The sequence below is a fragment of the Wyeomyia smithii genome, chromosome 2, assembly GCF_029784165.1.
Source record: "Wyeomyia smithii strain HCP4-BCI-WySm-NY-G18 chromosome 2, ASM2978416v1, whole genome shotgun sequence".
In the NCBI taxonomy this organism is placed as follows: Eukaryota; Metazoa; Arthropoda; class Insecta; order Diptera; family Culicidae; genus Wyeomyia; species Wyeomyia smithii.
In genome coordinates this window covers 221192993-221212908 of record NC_073695.1, presented here as the reverse complement: position 1 = coordinate 221212908, position 19916 = coordinate 221192993, and the positions used below count along the sequence as shown (strand labels likewise).

General features: G+C 38.8%; 5 protein-coding genes across 13 annotated transcripts in view; 2 read left to right on the top strand and 3 right to left on the bottom strand.

Annotated features, from left to right (window-relative positions):
• The first annotated feature begins 432 nt into the window (after positions 1-432).
• Positions 433-3130, top strand: LOC129725742 (endoplasmic reticulum-Golgi intermediate compartment protein 3). Its single transcript, XM_055681898.1, has 6 exons — positions 433-714; positions 768-926; positions 996-1206; positions 1300-1661; positions 2639-2840; positions 2909-3130. Exons 1-6 carry the CDS (start codon positions 627-629, stop codon positions 3042-3044), a joined length of 1158 nt encoding a protein of 385 aa, XP_055537873.1. The 5' UTR covers positions 433-626; the 3' UTR covers positions 3045-3130.
• LOC129725744 (reactive oxygen species modulator 1) lies at positions 1681-2200 on the bottom strand. The gene is made up of 2 exons (XM_055681901.1): positions 1931-2200; positions 1681-1844 (listed from the first exon to the last, which is right to left on the bottom strand). The coding sequence occupies exons 1-2, from the start codon at positions 2065-2067 to the stop codon at positions 1736-1738; spliced, it is 246 nt and encodes an 81-aa protein (XP_055537876.1). The 5' UTR covers positions 2068-2200; the 3' UTR covers positions 1681-1735.
• Positions 2326-4447, bottom strand: LOC129725743 (transcription termination factor 3, mitochondrial). Its single transcript, XM_055681900.1, has 2 exons — positions 3523-4447; positions 2326-3409 (listed from the first exon to the last, which is right to left on the bottom strand). Exons 1-2 carry the CDS (start codon positions 4280-4282, stop codon positions 3132-3134), a joined length of 1038 nt encoding a protein of 345 aa, XP_055537875.1. The 5' UTR covers positions 4283-4447; the 3' UTR covers positions 2326-3131.
• Positions 4448-4587: 140 nt separating this feature from the next.
• Positions 4588-7407, top strand: LOC129725741 (U4/U6 small nuclear ribonucleoprotein Prp31). Its single transcript, XM_055681897.1, has 5 exons — positions 4588-5122; positions 5179-5383; positions 5446-5700; positions 5764-6127; positions 6191-7407. The coding sequence occupies exons 1-5, from the start codon at positions 4756-4758 to the stop codon at positions 6527-6529; spliced, it is 1530 nt and encodes a 509-aa protein (XP_055537872.1). The 5' UTR covers positions 4588-4755; the 3' UTR covers positions 6530-7407.
• LOC129725740 (kinase D-interacting substrate of 220 kDa) overlaps positions 6623-19916 on the bottom strand; it is a 54469-nt gene continuing 41175 nt past the window's right edge. For 6 of the 9 annotated variants that reach the window (XM_055681887.1, XM_055681896.1, XM_055681892.1 and 3 more), the window contains 8 exons: positions 15482-15613; positions 13604-15422; positions 13398-13533; positions 12491-13329; positions 12269-12434; positions 11253-12210; positions 11126-11158; positions 9216-10035 (listed from right to left, as the gene is read on the bottom strand). In XM_055681887.1, the coding sequence (XP_055537862.1) occupies positions 9700-10035; positions 11126-11158; positions 11253-12210; positions 12269-12434; positions 12491-13329; positions 13398-13533; positions 13604-15422; positions 15482-15613 (4419 nt within the window). In that variant the 3' untranslated portion in view covers positions 9216-9699. Of the gene's footprint in view, positions 6814-7037; positions 7209-9215; positions 10036-11125; positions 11159-11252; positions 12211-12268; positions 12435-12490; positions 13330-13397; positions 13534-13603; positions 15423-15481; positions 15614-19916 lie in introns of those variants that run through there. The other 3 variants (XM_055681888.1, XM_055681891.1, XM_055681890.1) reach the window with 3 other exon arrangements.

Genomic DNA, 19916 nt, shown 5'->3' with positions numbered 1-19916 from the left:
CATGTTAGAACTAGGTTGTTATGTTGTTATAGCTTGCATTTCATCATGTTGCACTCTATATATGCTCGATAAGTAGTATTGATCATATCAAATTTAGAATTTCTTCGCAAACAAAGATTGAAATTTACCAAAATTATCTTCGATTCTGATTCAAACTACAAAAGGGTTAGCCTTCCACGATTAATTTTACGTATATGATAATTAGACTTTTGAGTTTCGGCCCTTTGTTAGCTACCTTTGCTTTACGTTATATTCTTTGTAAAACCCATGCCATAAAGTTTTATGAAGCTTTTTATTGATCCCATCACTGTAATTGAGAAGTGGACGAACTATGTAACCTTTAATTGATGTTTGCTTTGTTCTTGTGGGTGTGTGCATAAGTCAGTGTCAAAAATGTGAAATGCCGGCACAAAATACATGCATTTGTAGTGCTTTGCAAATGACAACACTGCTATCTATGTTTTTTGTGCCGCTGCCAAGCTTGGCAAATATCACTACCAGTTCTGTTCAGAATTAAAGCGACTCAAATTGTTAATACGTGTCCGTGAAACTTCGTATCTCAGTGAAACTAACGTGGATTTAAATAGTACTTCTTTGTTTAAACAATATTGTTCTATTACTTTGCAATGCCAACCCTTGATTCGCTTCGTCGCTTTGATGCATATCCTAAAATTGATAATGAATTTAGTATTAGAACAATTGGTGGTGCAACGTGTAAGTATAAGTGCTATTTGAATGAAAAAAATGTTAAAAGCCCTATTTTTTAGTAACAATCATCAGCGGTATCATTATTATACTACTTATACATTCGGAACTTATGGTATATTTAACACCCACCATCACTGATGAACTGTTTGTGGATGCTACCAGAGGACAGAAATTAAAAATAAATCTGGATTTCTACATTCCCAGAATATCTTGCGATTGTAAGAGCAATATTGCATCTCTAAATCAAAACAGCATAACCTAAACAATCATGCATACTGTTCATTTAGATGTCTCATTAGATGCTCAAGATGCAACTGGGGAACAACATTTGCATATTGATCACAACATTTATAAAAGAAGACTGGACTTGCATGGACAGCCAATCGAAAAACCAAAGAAAGAAGATATTCAAGCTCCGAAGAAAAAGAATGATACATCAACAGTTGCGCCTAAAAATGCTTGTGGGTCATGTTATGGAGCGGAAACAGATACTATCAAGTAAGTAAATATCTAGCAAAATGAAAGAAAACAATTGTTACCTTATACCTAACATGCGGAATATTGGTACTGATGAAAAATTCGTTATTGCAGGTGTTGCAACACATGCCAAGACGTAATTGATGCTTATCGAAAAAAGCAGTGGAACCCAACACTAGACTCTTTCGAACAGTGTAAGCATGAGGTTGCCGGAGAAAAACTGAGTCTTGAAGCAAAAGCTTTCAATGAAGGGTGTCAAATATATGGATCCATGGAGGTGAATCGAGTGGGTGGTAGTTTTCACATAGCACCTGGAAAAAGTTTTTCCATCAGCCATATTCACGTGCATGATGTGCAGCCCTTTGCTTCTAGCAGATTTAACACGTCCCATAGAATAAACACACTTTCGTTCGGAGAAGAGTTTGGATTTGGACAAACCGGTCCGTTGGATTCGACTGAACAGATTGCAGAGGAAGGTAAGTTGAGAGACGGCGATTCATTCTTCAATCATTCCTTTATTGCATACATTTTGTGAGAAACTATAACACCACTAACATCGAATTCCGGTACCAATTGCCATGAATGTGCCGAATGTGCCTCCTCCTTGAATCATAACTTTGCCGACATTGTTGATTAACTCACGACCACGAAGACCGTATCTAGAACAAAATTGATGAGTTTTATAGTGGGCTAGTTTTTATTTTTTAATGAAAATTGATATTTGAGTTTCAATAACAACTGTTACCTTAATGCGGAAAATCCTCCAAACAATGCACCACTAGCCATTCCAACGCATAACCCAATAGTGAATCCTGTCTTCATGCGGTCGAAACATGATGGCTGCTGGTTTTGTCCGTACACACTTCCGGGAACTGCAGGCATTTTTCGTGGAAATTAGCTTTACTAGCTTCAAAAATATACTTGTAATCGGCGAAATGCTTTTGAATCGAAGCTAGTGTGCTCCTGAAGACAAGTTCTGTATCACGTAATATTTATTTATTGTGACATTAGTCTCGGTTTGTCAAATATGTAGTCATAAGCAGAGTTGCCAGATCAGTAACGATTTTTTTTAACAAGTTACTCTCAAACGAGATGGTAGCCGTTTAATTAATAGGGTGGCTGAGAAACAAACAAGGCAAATAAAAAATAAGTTTTTATTGACGAGAATAAGGTAGGTGATAAAAAGAATTACCAACATATAAATTGCAGAATGACTCGAAATCAGGCCTTAGACGCGCCTATGCTTTTGCACTGGGTTTTATGTGACATTTTTTCGGTTCCATTTCCATTGCGAACCCACCGTGGTTCCATAGTGTTGCTTGTTATTTTTCGGTCACGAAAAGATGGCGTCTTTTCATAGGCCTACTCGAAATGCATTAGTATTTTATTTAAATGACATTCAACCATAATGACCATGCTGGAATTCATTTAACTTATTCTTTTCTCTTTGTAGGTGCCATGATGTTTCAGTACTACATAAAAATAGTTCCAACCGAGTTTGTTCCCATTAATGGACCTAAACTATACACCAATCAATTTTCTGTAACAAAGCACCAGAAAAGTGTATCCTTAGCAAGCGGCGAAACAGGAATGCCAGGAATTTTTGTGAATTATGAGCTTTCTCCCCTTATGGTCAGATTTACGGAGAAGAGAAGGTAGGTATTAGTTGTTGATACATATCTGAACTTTTGCTTGCCATACTAAGGTCCTCTGTTTATTGTAGTTCATTCAGTCACTTCGCAACAAATTTGTGCGCAATTGTCGGAGGAATATATACTGTCGCAGGAATAATTGATTCCTTACTGTTTACCTCAATTCATGCATTAAAACGAAAAATTGAACTAGGCAAGCTTAGCTAATGTACAAAGTAGTTGTGGTTTCACATGTTTCAAGTAGATCTGACTATCTTTGGCTCTCAATATATCTTTAATTCTTAATGTGATAAGTTAAAGTGTTTTTAAGTAATTGTTAAAGCTCATCATATCCGATTTAGCAACCTCAATGACAAAGTCTTGGTCGGTACCTTCCACCAATGTTTTGGGCGAAACATACAATTCTTTCCGCGGATTATACTGGGCTTTTCCAAGAAACTGTAAGAACCCGTGACGCTGCTTTATCCTGTGATCACGTGCTAGCAGAATTTCCGGAGTTCTAAGTATTTCAGCGTTTGTTAGTTGCATTTTACGATGCACGTACTCGAACCGGTGCATGAGTTTATCTTCATCTGTAAAACATTAATCAATTAAAATTAGTGAATTAACTTTTAGGTATATTGAAAGCAGTTTCCTCGATTTGTAAACACAATAAATATAACTAGAGTAATGAGGTATAGCTTACTTATCATCCAAAGTTTAGGTTTACTCAACAGCAACTGTTTCATTTCTTCTTTTTCGAAACCCAGTTCTTCCTTGATTGCAAAAGTATTCTTCCGAACGTGTTCCAGATTGTACGTAATAAGCCTAGGCTGTTTAGCCGTGAGCAACCGTACATCGTTACCACTCAGTTCGAAAGTTTTTTGGAAGAACCCCAGTCGCCTGTCTATTCGTTTAGTACTAATCATTAGCCAAAACGGATTTTTGTAAATAATTCTTGCGATTTGCTCCGGTAGGAATTGTTTCGATTGCAAATAGTTTATGCGAACTTCCATATTACCAATATCCTCTTTAAATATCAATGGATTTTTGGTAATAAACTCTCCGAGGGCTTCTGTAGCAACGCCAACATCGGTGAGACATCTCAGATGTTGTTTCATATCCCGTTCGAAGTCGAGCCTCAATATAAATTGCGGTATTCCTTTGCGTTTCTCCAACTTATGGAGATCAACGCCAAGTCGAACCAGTTGTTGCAAAGGTTCAGATTTATTCACGTACGCAGCAAAGTTGAATGCTGGTCGAATGTTTGGATATACTTCAATTGCGGCATTGCCTTCCGAGACAGGCTCCAACGGTGACCGTGTAGAATCGTAGGCATTCTGAAGCGTGTGTTCTGAATTCGAAGTGCCAAATCCAACTTGACTATCTGCTACTGCGTCTGATGCAAAACGTAGGATGGACAATTGATTTATTCTCCTCACTAGTACACGAGAAACGAAAAACATGTTGGAACTTTACCTAAACAACATTTTTCTCTCGAACTGCATAATAAAAATTGCCGACAAAGGTAAACAGAAGCACATGTGATTCCGTCTTACATCTCTAAACTGGGATTGCGGCCAGTTTTACGCTTCAATTGAAGAACAAAATATGTTTCGGCAGAATTGCTGCTACTTACTAATCTCAACTATTGCTATTTGTTCAGCATTGAAACTCCACTAATATTGTTTTTATATACACTTTCTATCCAAACAATGGTTGGTTAAAAATTCGAAGAATCCTGACGGTGACGTTGTTTTTAAATAACACCTTGTGCCATCTGACATTAGGATTTTAAATCATGAAACGTTTGTTGGTGTCGAAGCGGTAAAAAGCTTACAAACAGGATCATAATCGAGTTTCTTTTGGCTGCAAAAAAGGAATATAACCTGGATTGACTTGTAATTTTGTATACAATTATTGAATAATCTTCGTCGGTATGTCTCTAGCTGATGAATTGCTGGCCGATCTGGAAGATGATAACGATGAAACCGACGAGCTGCAGGATGTCAAGGAGGAACCTCACGAAGCGGACGGTGCTCAGGCATTTTCCGGTGGCGAGGAAGATGCCATCATTATGGACGTGAAGGATGAACCGATGGAGGTTGATGTGAAGGTGGCGTCTATTCGAGAAATATGTAAACTACGTGATTCTGAACGACTGTCAAAGGTTTTGTCCCAGATTGTCAAGTTCGCTAAGAATCCTCGCAAGTCATCTGAAATGGTTGGTAACGTAGAATCCGACCCGGAGTATCAGTTGATAGTGGAAGCCAATAACATTGCTGTGGAAGTGGACAATGAAATATGTAAGTAAATGGTAATGTAGATGTCGATTGAATAATCTACTACTTAAATATTTCAGCAACCATACACAAATTTGTAAAAGACAAGTATCAAAAGCGGTTCCCAGAATTAGATTCGCTGATTATGGTCGAGATGGATTTTATACGAAGTGTCCGGGAACTTGGAAATGATCTGGATCAAGCAAAGAACAATGAGCGGCTTCAAGAGATTTTAACACAGGCTACTATAATGATAGTGTCTGTTACGGCTTCTACTACTCAGGGGTAATTTTCCATAGTTTATTAGTTACTCCTACATTTAATATATCTATCTTTAATATTTTAAGAACTCGCCTTGAATCCCATGAACTGAAGCAGATTTATGAGGCTTGCGACATGGCCGTAGAGTTAAGCAACTTTAAAAGTCAAATCTTCGATTATGTCGAGAGCAGGATGACCTTCATTGCTCCAAATTTATCAATGATCGTTGGTGCCTCCACTGCTGCAAAGCTGGTAGGGTTGGCCGGTGGATTGACTAAACTCTCAAAAATGCCCGCATGTAACGTTTTGGTACTAGGAGCACAGAAGAAAACACTGTCTGGGTAAGTTGTTTCACTTACCAGCAACTAATTTATTGTTGAAAACTTGTTTTTTTTTTCTTGCAGATTTTCCAAAGTAGCCATGTTACCACACACTGGCTACGTGTATTATTCAGATATCGTACAAGACACTCCACCGGATTTGCGCAGAAAAGCTGCACGGTTAGTAGCTGCGAAAAGCACATTAGCTGCCCGAGTTGATGCTTGTCACGAAAGCCACAGCGGAACAATCGGCCAACGGTTTCGAGAAGACATCGAAAAAAAGCTAGACAAACTTCAAGAGCCACCGCCTGTGAAATTCATCAAGCCCCTTCCCAAACCGATTGAAGGTGGCAAAAAGAAACGCGGAGGCAAAAGGGTGCGAAAAATGAAGGAACGTTATGCCATTACCGAGTTCCGCAAACAAGCTAATCGTATGAATTTTGGAGATGTAAGTACAAACCAGGTTGTTTTACACAATGACGTTTTATACAGTGTCTTTTCACCCCCACAGATTGACGAGGATGCATACCAGGACGATTTGGGATACACTCGCGGTACAATCGGCAAAACAGGAACAGGACGCATTCGTTTGCCTCAGATAGACGAGAAGACCAAAGTTCGTATTAGTAAAACTCTGCAGAAGAACCTTCAGAAGCAACAGCAAGTTTGGGGTGGCAGTACTACTGTTAAGAAACAAATTTCCGGAACAGCCTCCAGCGTGGCGTTTACTCCGCTGCAAGGCTTGGAAATCGTCAACCCTCAAGCTGCCGAGAAACCGGTGAGCGAGAGCTCTGCGAAATATTTTTCAAACACTTCTGGTTTTCTCTCGGTTGGTAAGAAAACAACGTGAAACGGCTTTCGGATTCCAGTGGAACATATGTGTTGATTGGAATAATCTAATAAATTTGATTCATTTAGTTTAATATGACAAACCATTGAGTTGCTCTGTTTCAAATACATTACAAAACTTATTACAAATAGAAGGTGGTTTGATATTGAAGTCGTTATCGTCATTGAAAACAATAGTAAACGAATCAAATTCGATTAAAACTTAAACTGTCGCGAAAACACACACACTGAGTTTATGCTATTGAGCGCTCGGATCAGCTTCACTTATGCTGAACTGCCTCTTAACTGCAACAATAAAAGAGATTCCATTACATTTGTTTCGATAGCAAAACAATAAAGAAATAAATTATGTTAATCCGTAAATTGAGCTTTTAGAATGAATCGAAATATGATACGCGTTTCTATCAGATGGAAATGCAGTTATCACATACAATTGAAGCGATGATTAGGCAGGAAGGATACTGTACATTTCAGCTTTTATATTTCCCTTATTTACAGGATATTCTTACCAGTCAACTTTCGGTTGAGATTTTCGTTCAGAACTTCCATGAACGTTGGCGATAGAGTTGAATCCCTCTCAAACATAGTTACACGCTTGTCACTCTTTCTGATACTACCGGTTGGCTTTAGTATAGATGTAGTCTGCTTGGGTGAGGGAATAGGGGAACTTCGTAACGATACTGAAAGTATAAATGTATGGAAATGCTTGAAGTAATCTAGTTATATAGTAAAAACCGTAGTGGAATTATATTATTGTTTTTACTTTCGGTGCGTGACACACTTACTCAACGTAAAAATTGCTTCGCCTCATTTCTATATGACCCACATTTCATGTAAACCATAGTGTTGGATGAAATAAATAAATGAATAAATCAGTAACACACAGTGCATTACAGTTCGCTGGTGAACGGCATACCATTGGCAACCACAACGTGGTAGTTAGCCTGTTATCTAGCAACTGTTCGCAATAGGCCAACTGGCGAGAGTAACTATCAGAAGCATGCTTAACTCCGAGTCATACTTGAACGTCTGTTCTTTATATTGGGAGCGACTCAAAAGGACGTCTGACCTTTATGTTAAAACGGGCAATCACCGCCCAAGAACGTATGCGACTTCAAACAGAACTCTGCGCGATGATCTTTTGGTCACAGGAAAGTATTCTTAAACATGATCTTTTGCACAGCTTTTAACAACTAATAAAAATAACTGAAATGCACTACTCCACTATTTCGACATTCTTCGTTACGGTGTATTCCGGTGACAGATTTCTGTTGAAGTTATTCGGAAATAGTGAAAAAATGATAATGTAATGTTTGGTTGTTCAAGTTTGTAGATCCCTCGGTCATGAGGGGGTGAAATGACTTTTTGAAAAGTTGACCTTTTATTTCAAGCGAATTTCGTCGTTCGGATGATGATAGTAGTTTACGCAAGTAAAACTGGCACCATCTACTACTGTGTCCGCGTGGCGTCCTTCATTTCGACAGCAGCGCTATCGTAGGTGCATGTGTCAAATTGGGAATTAGGGGCCATCCACATACCACGTGGACAGCTTTGGGGGGGGGGGGGGTTGACTAATGTCCACGGTCCATACAATTTTTCTAGAATTTTTATGGGCAGTTGTCCACGGAGGGGGAGGGGAGGGGGGTCAAAATCGTTAAAAAGCTGTCCACGTGGTATGTGGATGGCCCCTTACACAAAAATATATGAGATTGCGTGACAGCCCCCCAGACGGTCGCGCGATGACTGTTATTTGAATGGTAATTTTAAATAATCGTTTTTTGTGGCGATAGTGCTAGGTCCCAATGTTACGTTCGTTCATCTATGGTTAAACATTAAAAAATTACCGAATCATAAAAGTTCAAATTCATAACTACACACTTACTTAATTTTTAAGAACATCGGCAAACGAAACGTCAATACTTGCTGGTTTACGGTAAATCGATATATTTGCTGAATGTTCGTCGAAATATACTGCTAACATTCGTTAAAAACTTCGCCGAGCTCAATCAGCTGTTGGGAAGTTTGCCGAGATAAATTAAGTGTGTAACTTTACTCCAGAAAACTTTTTTTTTATGAGCGCAAAATTCATGTAGTTGAAGCACATTACCACAGTTAGGAAGATTATACGGCAAGAAGCCGAAACGACCCTCATCCTACTAAGCTGACAAAACCGTTGCAAACTAGCCGTCGAATGCGTCGGACTTTTCAAGCTACCATATGATTCATTCATTATTGATCTACTGATCCTTTGAATGAATATTGTGGCTCGAAAAATATAATTACCCTGGGGTAGACTACTGGTAGGTTATGAAACTTTCATTATTTTATTCATATAAAATAATTTGAAAAGTAATATATATGAAATAATTTCCGGTAACACTCCGATAATCTAGACACATCAAACGGCATGCTAATTTAATTTGTAAAATATTATTTTTCCTAATTTTCAAAATATTATTTTTCTTACCTGTACTACTTCTATTGATTCCACCCTGTTGTTGTATCATCGCAGGTTCAATGCATGAGTACTCACAGAACCGTTGTTGTTAGTTTCCCGATTAGTAAGCGCAGTACAAAACAACTACACAACACATGATTGTAAATATTGTGTGAAGAAAAAACCACAGTAAACTCAGTAAAGTTATTCAGCGTGATAGAAAAATGTGATCAAATAAAACACAACATGCTTGCTTTTAAAGGTTGCATCGTATTCATGTATAATTCTGTTTGATTAGATGTACACCACGTTATCACTCTATGCGTTTTGGTTTAGAATTGAAATAGATAAATTCTTCGTTCTTTTCTAATACATAATGGCATCTGACTGGAGGAATGGTTGCTTAGCACTTTCGTTAGGTAATAAAAAAATACTCGCACATTTCTGCCTTTGCGCTTATTATTTATAATGCTACGGTACGATCAGGAGAATAATTGTACACTTGGGTTTTGTTTCTCTATAAGTACGAATTGATAAGAACATCTAACACGTACGAATTCGGACGACACACTGTATCATCACGGTCTGTACGTTAGATGTAGAACTACTAGAAAACATTTTAACTACATAACACGTTTTTCAACAATTATACTGAATTTTTCTAGCGGTCGCGCGGCAATCGTGAATATAAAAAAAATCAATAAAGTCGTATTGAAGGAAAATAAACAATAAGTCTATAGTTTGGTATCATCAACGTTCGAAGGATAGTGTGGCATAATCACAACACTGGAAAGAGAATCGTCGTGCAAGCTATGAGATCTCAGGTAAGAACGATGCTGAAATGAATCTTCGCCGCTAGTAGTGGATGCGTGATCAAGTAAATTAGGGTTAGTGAAGTTATAGCTTAGCCTCGGCGGAGAACCAATCTCCGAACTCTCTCGGATTGGTGCTAGATACTGAGAAAACATCTCACCACTAGGACTCGGCCGCTCGCTACCTACGACATCTTCGAAGGCGTCTTCGTTGAGGGTTTGCAGCGCACCGCAGATCATCTGTTCTTCCAGTGTCACCTGAAATTCAAATTCGAAACAGTTCAATTAATGATTGTTGCTTCATATTATATTGCGAATATAGGCGACCATAGAACACCAAGAGAGTTGTTGGCAAAGGTGTAGACTAGGACAAAAGTGACAGTCTTAGATAGGAAAAATAGAATGCAGAAGGCAACAGACAACTTAGTCTTGTTATGTGTATTACATGTTAACGTTTGTAATCCTAACATTTCGAGTTTATATGCAGCGTTGCCAGGTCATTTTTTAAAAAATCTGGAAAAGGCAAAATAAAAATCTGGAAAAAATCTGGCAGTCATTTCGTGGGGTGAAAGGTTAATTTTTCGAATAAAAGTCTTGGGGTACGCAAAATTTGTGGTGACAAAATTGCAAAATTTCGCGCCAAAATCGAAGTGATGACCTTTTTGCGGAACAGAGAAAATAAAATCTGGATAAAATCTGGATCATCCATGAAAAATCTGGATATTTGGACATCAAAGCTGTCTACCTGGATACATGTTCAAAAATCTGGATAATCCAGCTAAATCTGGATACCTGGCAACGCTGTTTATATGTATATCAGTATTGAATCGACAAAAGGACAGTGGATTTCACGCAACCGCAGAGTGCAACTTTCGTTGCAACAATTTTTTTGCAGAGGAATAACACACGTGCGATACCTAAAACTACTTGTCAATCACTTGTTAACTGACTAAACTAAAACATTTTACATCGAAGAAATAATTTGAAGTGTATTGGGGAAATATCAAAAACCGTTTATCTGCTTTTATCTACCGTTTATCTACCTTTGAATTTCCTTAAGCAATTAATTTATTTTCCAATTCAACTTTCTTGGACTGAAATAACTATGCTCATTGGAGTACAAATTACCTTGAAAAGTTAAAAAATAAAATTATAATTCACATAACTGTCAGGCAACAAATTTAGTAAATTGAAACCTAAAATAATTAAAGGTATTGCGTATACTATTAGTAACAACACAAAAATTCTGATAGTAGTATACATTTTAGATAAACGGTTTCCAATTATCAACAAGGTCATGACTCAAAATTCCAACGAAACACATCCATAGAGGGAACACTTTCGATACCTGTAGATACTCATAATCGTGAACTTTGGAGGGCTGCACATCCAAATGTGAGTAATTGGTTAGCATCATATACTCACGGAATTAATCGAGAAAATAGCAAAAGAAAAAAAACTGAATAGCCACCTACCTGTTTTTCCATAACGTTGTGAGATTTTTGTCTGATCGGTTGGAAAACCGATTGGGATGCCGACGGTTGGCTAGATGACGATATACTGTCAGTTACTTCCGCACCATCGCCGATTCCGTTAGCGAATGTGGTCGTTTTTACTGCTTTCTTCGACGCATTGTTCTCTCTCAGGGAGGTGATCAGCATTTTAAAGATTTCCCAGTGGCCGAAGCTCAAGTTAAGTACAGTTTTAAGTTCGTCTAAACTACATAGCGACAGTACACGGCCGGAAATTGCGTTTTCGCGTAATACGGGGGCCACTTTCTCCAGAGCAGGTTTTAGTTCGCTAACCTTACCGATGAGATCAATCAAATCTTCTACGGTTAATTTGGCAAGCTGAATGTTAGTAATGTCGATATCGATGGGTGGTGATCCAGGTACGTGAAGGGTTTTCGCTGCAGTTTTAGTGCTTGCGGATTGTGTCAATGCACCAGTGGAATGATTATCGTTTACCTGGTCGATTAATATGCTAGTGGAATTGGGTTTCTTAAGATTACCACTTTCCGGTGGCTGTAAAAGGCTAGCTAGGTTGTGATTATAATAATTCATCATGGCCATAGCCGGCGGTGTATTATAGAACCCTGCCCAAGTTGGAAGACTGTTAGGATGTTGCGCCGCCGGATGCATGATATTCTGGTGCATGTGGCGTGCAGGACCAAATCCATGATGCGATTTCATGGGCGGATTTGAACTTTTAACCGGAATTATAATGCCTTCGTCTTCCAGGGCTTGTTGATCTTCTTTCAAAACTTTCCTTAGGTATGGATCAAGGTTGATAGTGAATGGCAAGAATATACGCAAATCTGAGACCAGCAGATCTGATTTGTGTAGCTGGAGAAAGGCATCCAATTTGCGTTCGTCTCGGTCCAGGTCAAGTAAGTTGGCAGCTTCCCGAAGGCATGAGATTTTTGGACGCACTCTAAAAAATGAATCAATGTTAAAAAATAGTAACGTAAATTGAAATCAGCCTAATTTACTTATCGTAGACTGATTGCAGGGACATAGAATCGTCGAAATTGTCACCAGCTTGGTCATGCTCTAAAACGATCATGCTTGCGCGCAATGGCCATTGTTCAGTTAAATTAATCCATGAACTCAAATGATACCAACTAAAATCAATTTGGAAAGCTTTCAACAGGCGTACTGCAACAAAAACAAACTTTAGTGATCCATAGTACGAAACAATTGAAGCAAAGAACCTGTTATATAAATAACATTCATGAGTCTCCGCATACTACGTGGGTTTACATCACTAAAATAGTCATCGGTTAGGACGATCTTCGATAGGTCAACGGGGTGGTTTTGGCCTAATTTATGCAAATTCGAACCAATCGAGCTGGCGATTGAATCCGAAACACGAAGCTTCTTGCTTCCGGCTCTAGACGTTCCTGGCATTCCTCTGAGTTTCTCTTGACTAGACATGATTTCCGATGCGTTCGATAATCGTCGCGCTGAAGCAGAGTGACCCAAATGTGCATCTTCATCCCTGCCCGAATCAGGCACCATACGTCGATAAGTAGCCATTGCAGTGCTCTGAGCTCGTTGCACCTTTCTCAGTCCTGAGTTTTGCAGGTAAACTGGCAAATGTACTAAATTTCTCAAAAAATCATGACCACCGATTCCCCCTTCTGTGAATAATCGTTTGCTGTTCGCTTCGGCCGCCTTAGCCACCACATGTGGATCAACTGCCAGTAGCAGTACAAAAGGACGCTGAGGGCCAGAGAGTAGCGTTTGTACAGCATTTAATATCGTTAAGGTGCGTTCTGTATCGCATGAATCTAGCGCATCCACAACACCAACCAAACGACTCTGTTGGTTAGTAAAGGCATCTAGACAACGGATCATATCAGTCATTAAGCTAACTTCCGCTCCCAGCGCTGTCAGAGGAGCAGCTTCGCTGCTGTTGAACGACCGTCTAAGATGTTTTCCTTGTGACATAAAAAGTGCTCCTACCAGTTTAGACCACGCATGTAGGTTTGCAATAGTACCAGCTAGCAGAAAACCAACAAGAATGAATATGGCAACGACGATCTCATCTCTGGAAAAGAGAAAACCAAAATTACAGATTGATTGGGAACTATTCATATATTAGTAGCATATTCTCACCGTCCTTCTACATTATATTCAGAATAAACAATCGTAAGCGATGCTGTCGTAATCAAACCTAGTATGCCCAATTCAAACAATATCACAACAGGAACACAGCACATTCGACGCCACCTCCAGCCTCCAGTTGCTTTCACTGAATAATAATAGGTGAACAGTACTCAATTAGGTGTAATTAGGTCTGGAAATATTGCAAAAAAACCTACATGGTTTCGGTCGGAACGCACGATAGATTCCTGTCGCCAACGAACCGTAGTGAGCCTCGATAGCATCGAAAATAGAAGCTAACATAAAAGCTACAGCTGCATCGCCATTCGGTGCAGCGCCACTGGCTTCTGCAAAATGAAACCGCACCGGCATAGGCTGCGAGTCACTTTGCGGTCCAGGTGGGTGGCAAAATGCTACTTGCAGAATTAAACGAAGTCTTCCGAGTTTCTTCGATAAACCATAATTAAGTGAATAAAGCCACTCCAGATCATACCGTCTGTCCAAAACCTTGAACAGATAACTGATGAAGTACACCAGAACCAACAACGAGACTCCAGTAGTAAGCCCCCAAATGTAGCACCACGTTGCAAGACCGACTATAGTGCCAATGACAACCGCGAAATGTAGGCAAATTAGAAAGAATAGAAAAGGTGCTCTAATGGAAGGCTCTGACCATTGCTGAGCGAAACTTTTCATTTCTTCTCGTAGTTTAGCTAACAAGAAACTTTTTCCGCTACCCCATTTCGCATACAATCCAACAGTGATGGGCATTGTCAATGTCGGTTCACTAAGTACATCTGCTAATGCTGACGAATACAACCCATATCCGAGCATTCCCTCCGAATCTTCATTTGCGTTTAGACGCCTAGCGCCAAATACTTGTCCGAGGATAGTTTTCTGATGCATAGCATCTATACCATATGGCGTCTCTCCTGCCTTATTAGAACGGTACAGCAGTTGACTGTATTTAGGATTGCTTAGAAGAGCCTCTACTATAGCCTTTGAGCGAGCCCTCATTGCTACGTGCAAGCAGGTATCGCCTCGTTTATCAGCTGCACCAACTTTCGCTTTACGCTCCAGCAGCATTTGTACCATTTCCAGATTTCTATTACGTACCGCTCGCAAGAGCGGAGTGTCACCGTCTTTGGTAGACAGCTCTAAGTCCGGATTGGACTGTAAAATCAATTTGACGATCGACGAATGACCTTTTTCGATTGCGGTGTATAGAGCAGTCTTTCTATCTTTTCCCTGTATGTCGACGTCTACGTGACGTTTCAGCAAAATTTCTACCACACTGCGGTAACCACCCTTCACGGCATTGATCAACGGTGTATCCCCCGCACGATCCTGCACGTTGACGTAGGCGCCAGCTGAAATCAATGAAGAAGCAATTTCTGTCAGTCCCTCTCGACATGCTATGGAGAGTGCGGTCATGCCATCCTTGTCTAAGGCATTCACATTGGGCTTGCGTTCCAAAAGCAGTGAAACACATTCTTGATGGCCGCCGCTTACTGCCACCAACAAAGGGGTCCATGAGTACATGCCAGCTGTGTCGACATTGGCTCCTGCCTTTAACAGAATGTCAACAATCTCTGCATTGCCTTTGCGACAGGCCCACACTAATGGAGTGGTGCCATATTTATCGCCTACATTTGGTTTTGCACCTCCAGTGTTGACCAGGAGTTTCACGATCTCTGTGTGACCCCTTCCGGAAGCCCATAGCAGTGGATTCAAGTGATAGTTGCCATGAACTTGAACATCAGCACCTCGTTGTAACAGTAAGGATATAACGCCGGTGTGCCCTTTGTACGAGCCCCACATAAGAGCGGTCCAGCCACCCATGTCGCGATGCTCGATTTCTGCTCCATTATCCAGTAAAATTTCTACGATATCTACGTGACCTGCCTTGCCAGCAAACAACAATGCGGACCAATTGTCTAGATCTTGTGCTTGCACATCCGCTCCATGTGCCAAAAGCTCCTTTACAAAATTTGTGGCACCACGACCACTTGCTATCATTAACACAGTAGTTCCATTCTAGAATATGAAAAAAGGTTTTTAAATTGACAGTTGAAACACATTTTAACAATACTCACTTCATCACGATCGTCAACCTGCAGCTGACGGGTGCCAAGGAACGATTTGAGTCCGACCAGATCGTCTGATTCCAAAAATTGCAGCAGAGCACGATGACTCAGGGAGCCCATTGAATCACACCGATTCAAGGCCTATAAATGGGATAAAAACGGTACCAAGAAGATGAAAAGAAGACAAAAAACGATTAGATATTTTTCACAACGACAGATTTTATTAATTTTCAATGTTAGAAACAATAGTGGGTTAGAGAATCAGCTCAACTCAAACAGAGCCAATCCAGTGATCTGCGCGTTAGAAAACACCACTCAAAATAGAGGCAAGTCGAGTTCTAAGAAGCGTTGATTAAATCGGCGAGAAGTAGAGAGGGTAACATAGAGAATAATTCAACACTAGCAGCGATGGTTAGTCTGTATTGGTCTTTGGGGGAATAACAATTAATTGTCGGGATCGGTTTTCGCACTGGTGTTACAGGCTGATGTTTTTTAATTGCACTACGAAATCGCATTCATTACAGCACAGCTAGGAACGCAGAGAATAAACTAATACTGTTGACAGGAAAGGAAGTGACATCAAAGTAGAACGTGAGCAGTTGTGTATTTGATATATAATGTTATAAAAAACTTGAAATAAAAAATATGAAGCCCTGTGAAAGATGAACTCCGTGAGTTGTGACATGTTATTTGAACATCAATTGTTCACTAAAGCAGGTATTAGACGAAGCAAATATCTGCTATTTTTGGTACGGATTTAATTTTGTGCAAATAAAATTCGTACCAAAAATAGCAAATGTTTGCTCCGTCTAATATCTGCTTAAGAGGTGTAGTTCTCGTTTTTCGTATATTTTTTTTTTAATGAATAGTGTCAATAAAACTCGTAACAATCAATCTACAATATCCATTTTTTATAAATAGATCGCGAATCGGTTAGTACTGCTGTGATGCATTTTTTTTCTCTATTGCTTCAAGAATTATTCCATGGGTCTTCGAGTCACCTTGAAGTTTATTTTGTCGCCTAATCGTAAAAGGAATCAAATTACATCAATGGATTAAATCTTGTTCAAATCATACGAGTAACTCGTCTCGTCATTGCCAATCTAAAGAATTTCATCGTAACCATACTCGACGAGAGAAAAATAACTGGTAAAAAAATGTATTAATACAACCTAATAAAACCAGAGAAAAATCACGACCAGGGGACTAGAAGCCCAGCGGTCGATCCGATATGGTGTGCAGTAGCAGGATTTATATATATCATTTAGCGATTAAAGATGCATGCCCAAGTTAATAGTTGACTCAAAGTGGTCGACCATCAAGGCGGTCGTTGCAGAAAATATCGGGACTCGAGATTCGATCAGCAGTAGGTTTCCATTCTGCATGTCTGCCTACATCGGGCATTCGATGGCATTGAGCGGTTTTGTAGCGGTTCTAGTTGCGCCTTGGTATGGTGCGATGCACTTTCTGCCGGTGCTTTCGTTCCTTTACGATCTGGTACTGGCTTTTTAGTTGCCACAGGTGTATATGGCTGCCATGTATGAGTCATCGATATCTTGATACATGATTTTTCGGATTTTTCAAAACATTTATGATTTATCAAAATGATGAAACACACGGTCAATAGAAATTATGTCTAATATATTTGAGATAGCATAAAAATAATAATTTATTTGCCGGTATCAATTTAAGACGGTTTGCTATTCTTGTCTAAATCTCTTTTTATTTCATTACGAATAAACTCTTATCGAAGAACACATTACATGCTACTATTAATAAATATTTTCAAGTGCATTGTCAAACAAATTATGTTATTGAAATCTTTTAAGAGGTTCGTGGAATTATTATTACAATATATAGTTTAATTTTTCTATATAAGATTGCATAACTGATAGGTCAAAATCATACAGCTTATATTTAAGAACTTCTCAACGAGAAAATCTATTTTTATTATCTAGATTTCATTGAAAATAGTCAATCAGTACCTTTCTCGACTGATCATTACCGATTCTGGAAAGGCAATTGACGCATTACAAATGTATGCCATCATTACCGTGATTGGCGACCATTGCGCTTATATACACATACCTACTATTTGTGAATGTTAATCGCTTTACATTTTTGTATGCATGTTTATATATATGCATGTATTGATGGTTGGTGTTACTCTAGTCTCTATTGTGGTCATCCACTTCCTATTCCAACATACACGAGGTAAACCAACCCCCGATGAAAACTTTGGTCGGAACGGAAGAATAGGTCAAGTGATAGGAAACGGACAACGATTATTGAAACCTCGGTAGTTGGAATCTAAGGACTCTACTCTAACCGGCACGCGCAAGTATCCTGGCAAGAAAACTGAGTTGATTGTAAAGGTTGCAGCTATACAGGAGGTCCGATGGCCGAAAACGGGATAACGTGAGTTCCGGGCAGTAGATACTTTTGCGGACACTTCATTTAAGTACCACGTCTACTACAAAGGCGGCGTGAAAGCAGAAAGTGGAGCCGGTTTCGTGCTAATAGGAAAACAGATGAAGCGACACGCTTCAAATTAGATGATTTTGATTAGATGAAGGGTGATTACTGACCGTATATGCGTGTTCATAATTAAGGGCAAATTTTTCAAATACAGCCTGATCAATGTGTACATACCGGCCAATGATAAACCCGATGGCGAGAAAAAAGAGTTTTATGAGCTCCTTGAACAGACGCACAGTGAATGCTCACATACTTATGAACTATTCTCGAGCTCGGTAATGCATATTACCGAGCTATCACGGTTCAACCTCAATTTACTGGGAATTTAGCAAAGGAAATAATGAAAACCACTATTCAGTAACCTCACCGAGATTTCGGATATTTTGTGCCGAAATTTCAGTTAGGTTGAACCAAGATTTACGAAAAAATATGACATCTGTTATTTTTTAACCAAGTACTCAGTGGTGCGTTCTAGGCAATAAATTACCGAGAATCGGTAGTAAATGTTAAGTGTGCAGGACCACAAAACATCAAAACAATGGTCGCAGTGGTTTGAATCTTACAAAATATAAAGTACGCAGGACACGACTTCGAGATCAAGACTTCTTCCGTAGAGAGAGACTCCGCTCTACTACAACCGACAATCACCTGACGCTTATTATTTTCGCTGCAGCCAGAGGCATGGTTATCTATAGGACTTAGGGGTAAACAGGGTAAGACCGCCCTGCGGGGTAAGACCGCCCACCGTAGTTTTACTACCAAGTTATAAAATAATTGAAAAATTTCATTAACGTGTCTATTACAGTATAACATTTTGCACGTTTTTCTGTTTTGATACGCGAACGGTCGCAGAAACAATCAAAAACAACCTTTCAGCTGGCAACCAGTCAATGCACTATTGTTTTGCGGCAACGGGACTTAAGGTTTTTCAGTCTAAAAGTCTATTGTTTTGTTCGTGAATATACGTTTAATCGCTTGCCTGAATCTATCTTCTTTCGGAAATATCGAAGGCCGTGAGAATCTTGTAATTTTGACTACTTTTTCGGTCAAATATGAAAAGGTTCCACTGGGGGTAAAGTCGCCCACTATACAAGGGGTAAAACCGCCACATATACAACTGCTAGTTGTTTTACTTCAAGACCCAAATGCCTCGACACTACAAAGGGAATATTTACAGGATCAAAAAAAGCAACTTCAAGCCACATAAGACATCGATGTTAATCGACTATTTTCGATTTGGTTGAAGCTTTTCTAGTAATATATTTTAACAAGACTTATTTTTGAAAAAAGTAAACCTGTGTGAAGATGATGTTAATGAACAAAAATAATTTTAGAGCCAGGACGGTTAGTTTGATTGGTATGACGTCTCCGGCAGAATTGAAAATAGCAGTTTTTTACTTCCGAAAAAAGTACACACTCTAAACAAATTTAAAGAAAAGATATAAAAATAGAAATAAAAATATTTTTTTTTCAAATTTATTTAAAAAAAAAACATGTTTTTGCCTGTAAAATCTACAAAAGGTAAGCTTAAATTGTATGGTTGTTGGATCATGGAGTAATAGAAAAATTAATAGCTCAAATTTTGTGAAGAAATTTTTTTTTTTGGACGGTTTGTTTGGTGTATAGAGTCGTTGGTAATTTTGTTCTTCAAAAAAAAGAGCATAAAAAATTGAAAACAAAAATAGAAGAAATAATAATTATTAGTATTTTTCTATGCATAATAAGTCTTCAAAAGAATCATACAGACAGGTTTAATGAGTTTTAATTTTTAGCTTAAAGATAGGTATATTATGAAAAACCCCAATTCTGAAAAATCTATTTATTTTGAAAACCAAAAAAGTTACCTGAACATTGATTTGAACTTGAATAATCAAAAAACAAAATAAGTTAAAACTTAGAAAAAAAATTTTTTTTTTCAGATTTTTCACAGTGTATATTTTATTTAAGAAGAAAGAAAAAATACCAT

Bases quoted from the DNA above. Each gene is read 5' to 3' on its own strand.
- LOC129725742 (XM_055681898.1), top strand. From the start codon at position 627: ATGCCAACCCTTGATTCGCTTCGTCGCTTTGATGCATATCCTAAAATT. The intron at 927-995 runs GTAAGAGCAATA...CTGTTCATTTAG, and splicing joins TCCCAGAATATCTTGCGATT to ATGTCTCATTAGATGCTCAA. The intron at 1,662-2,638 runs GTAAGTTGAGAG...TTCTCTTTGTAG, and splicing joins TGAACAGATTGCAGAGGAAG to GTGCCATGATGTTTCAGTAC.
- LOC129725743 (XM_055681900.1), bottom strand. From the start codon at position 4,282: ATGTTTTTCGTTTCTCGTGTACTAGTGAGGAGAATAAATCAATTGTCC. The intron at 3,410-3,522 runs GTAAGCTATACC...AATGTTTTACAG, and splicing joins ACCTAAACTTTGGATGATAA to ATGAAGATAAACTCATGCAC.
- LOC129725741 (XM_055681897.1), top strand. From the start codon at position 4,756: ATGTCTCTAGCTGATGAATTGCTGGCCGATCTGGAAGATGATAACGAT. The intron at 5,701-5,763 runs GTAAGTTGTTTC...TTTTTCTTGCAG, and splicing joins CAGAAGAAAACACTGTCTGG to ATTTTCCAAAGTAGCCATGT. The intron at 6,128-6,190 runs GTAAGTACAAAC...TCACCCCCACAG, and splicing joins ATCGTATGAATTTTGGAGAT to ATTGACGAGGATGCATACCA.
- LOC129725744 (XM_055681901.1), bottom strand. From the start codon at position 2,067: ATGCCTGCAGTTCCCGGAAGTGTGTACGGACAAAACCAGCAGCCATCA. The intron at 1,845-1,930 runs GTAACAGTTGTT...ATTTTGTTCTAG, and splicing joins GGAGGATTTTCCGCATTAAG to ATACGGTCTTCGTGGTCGTG.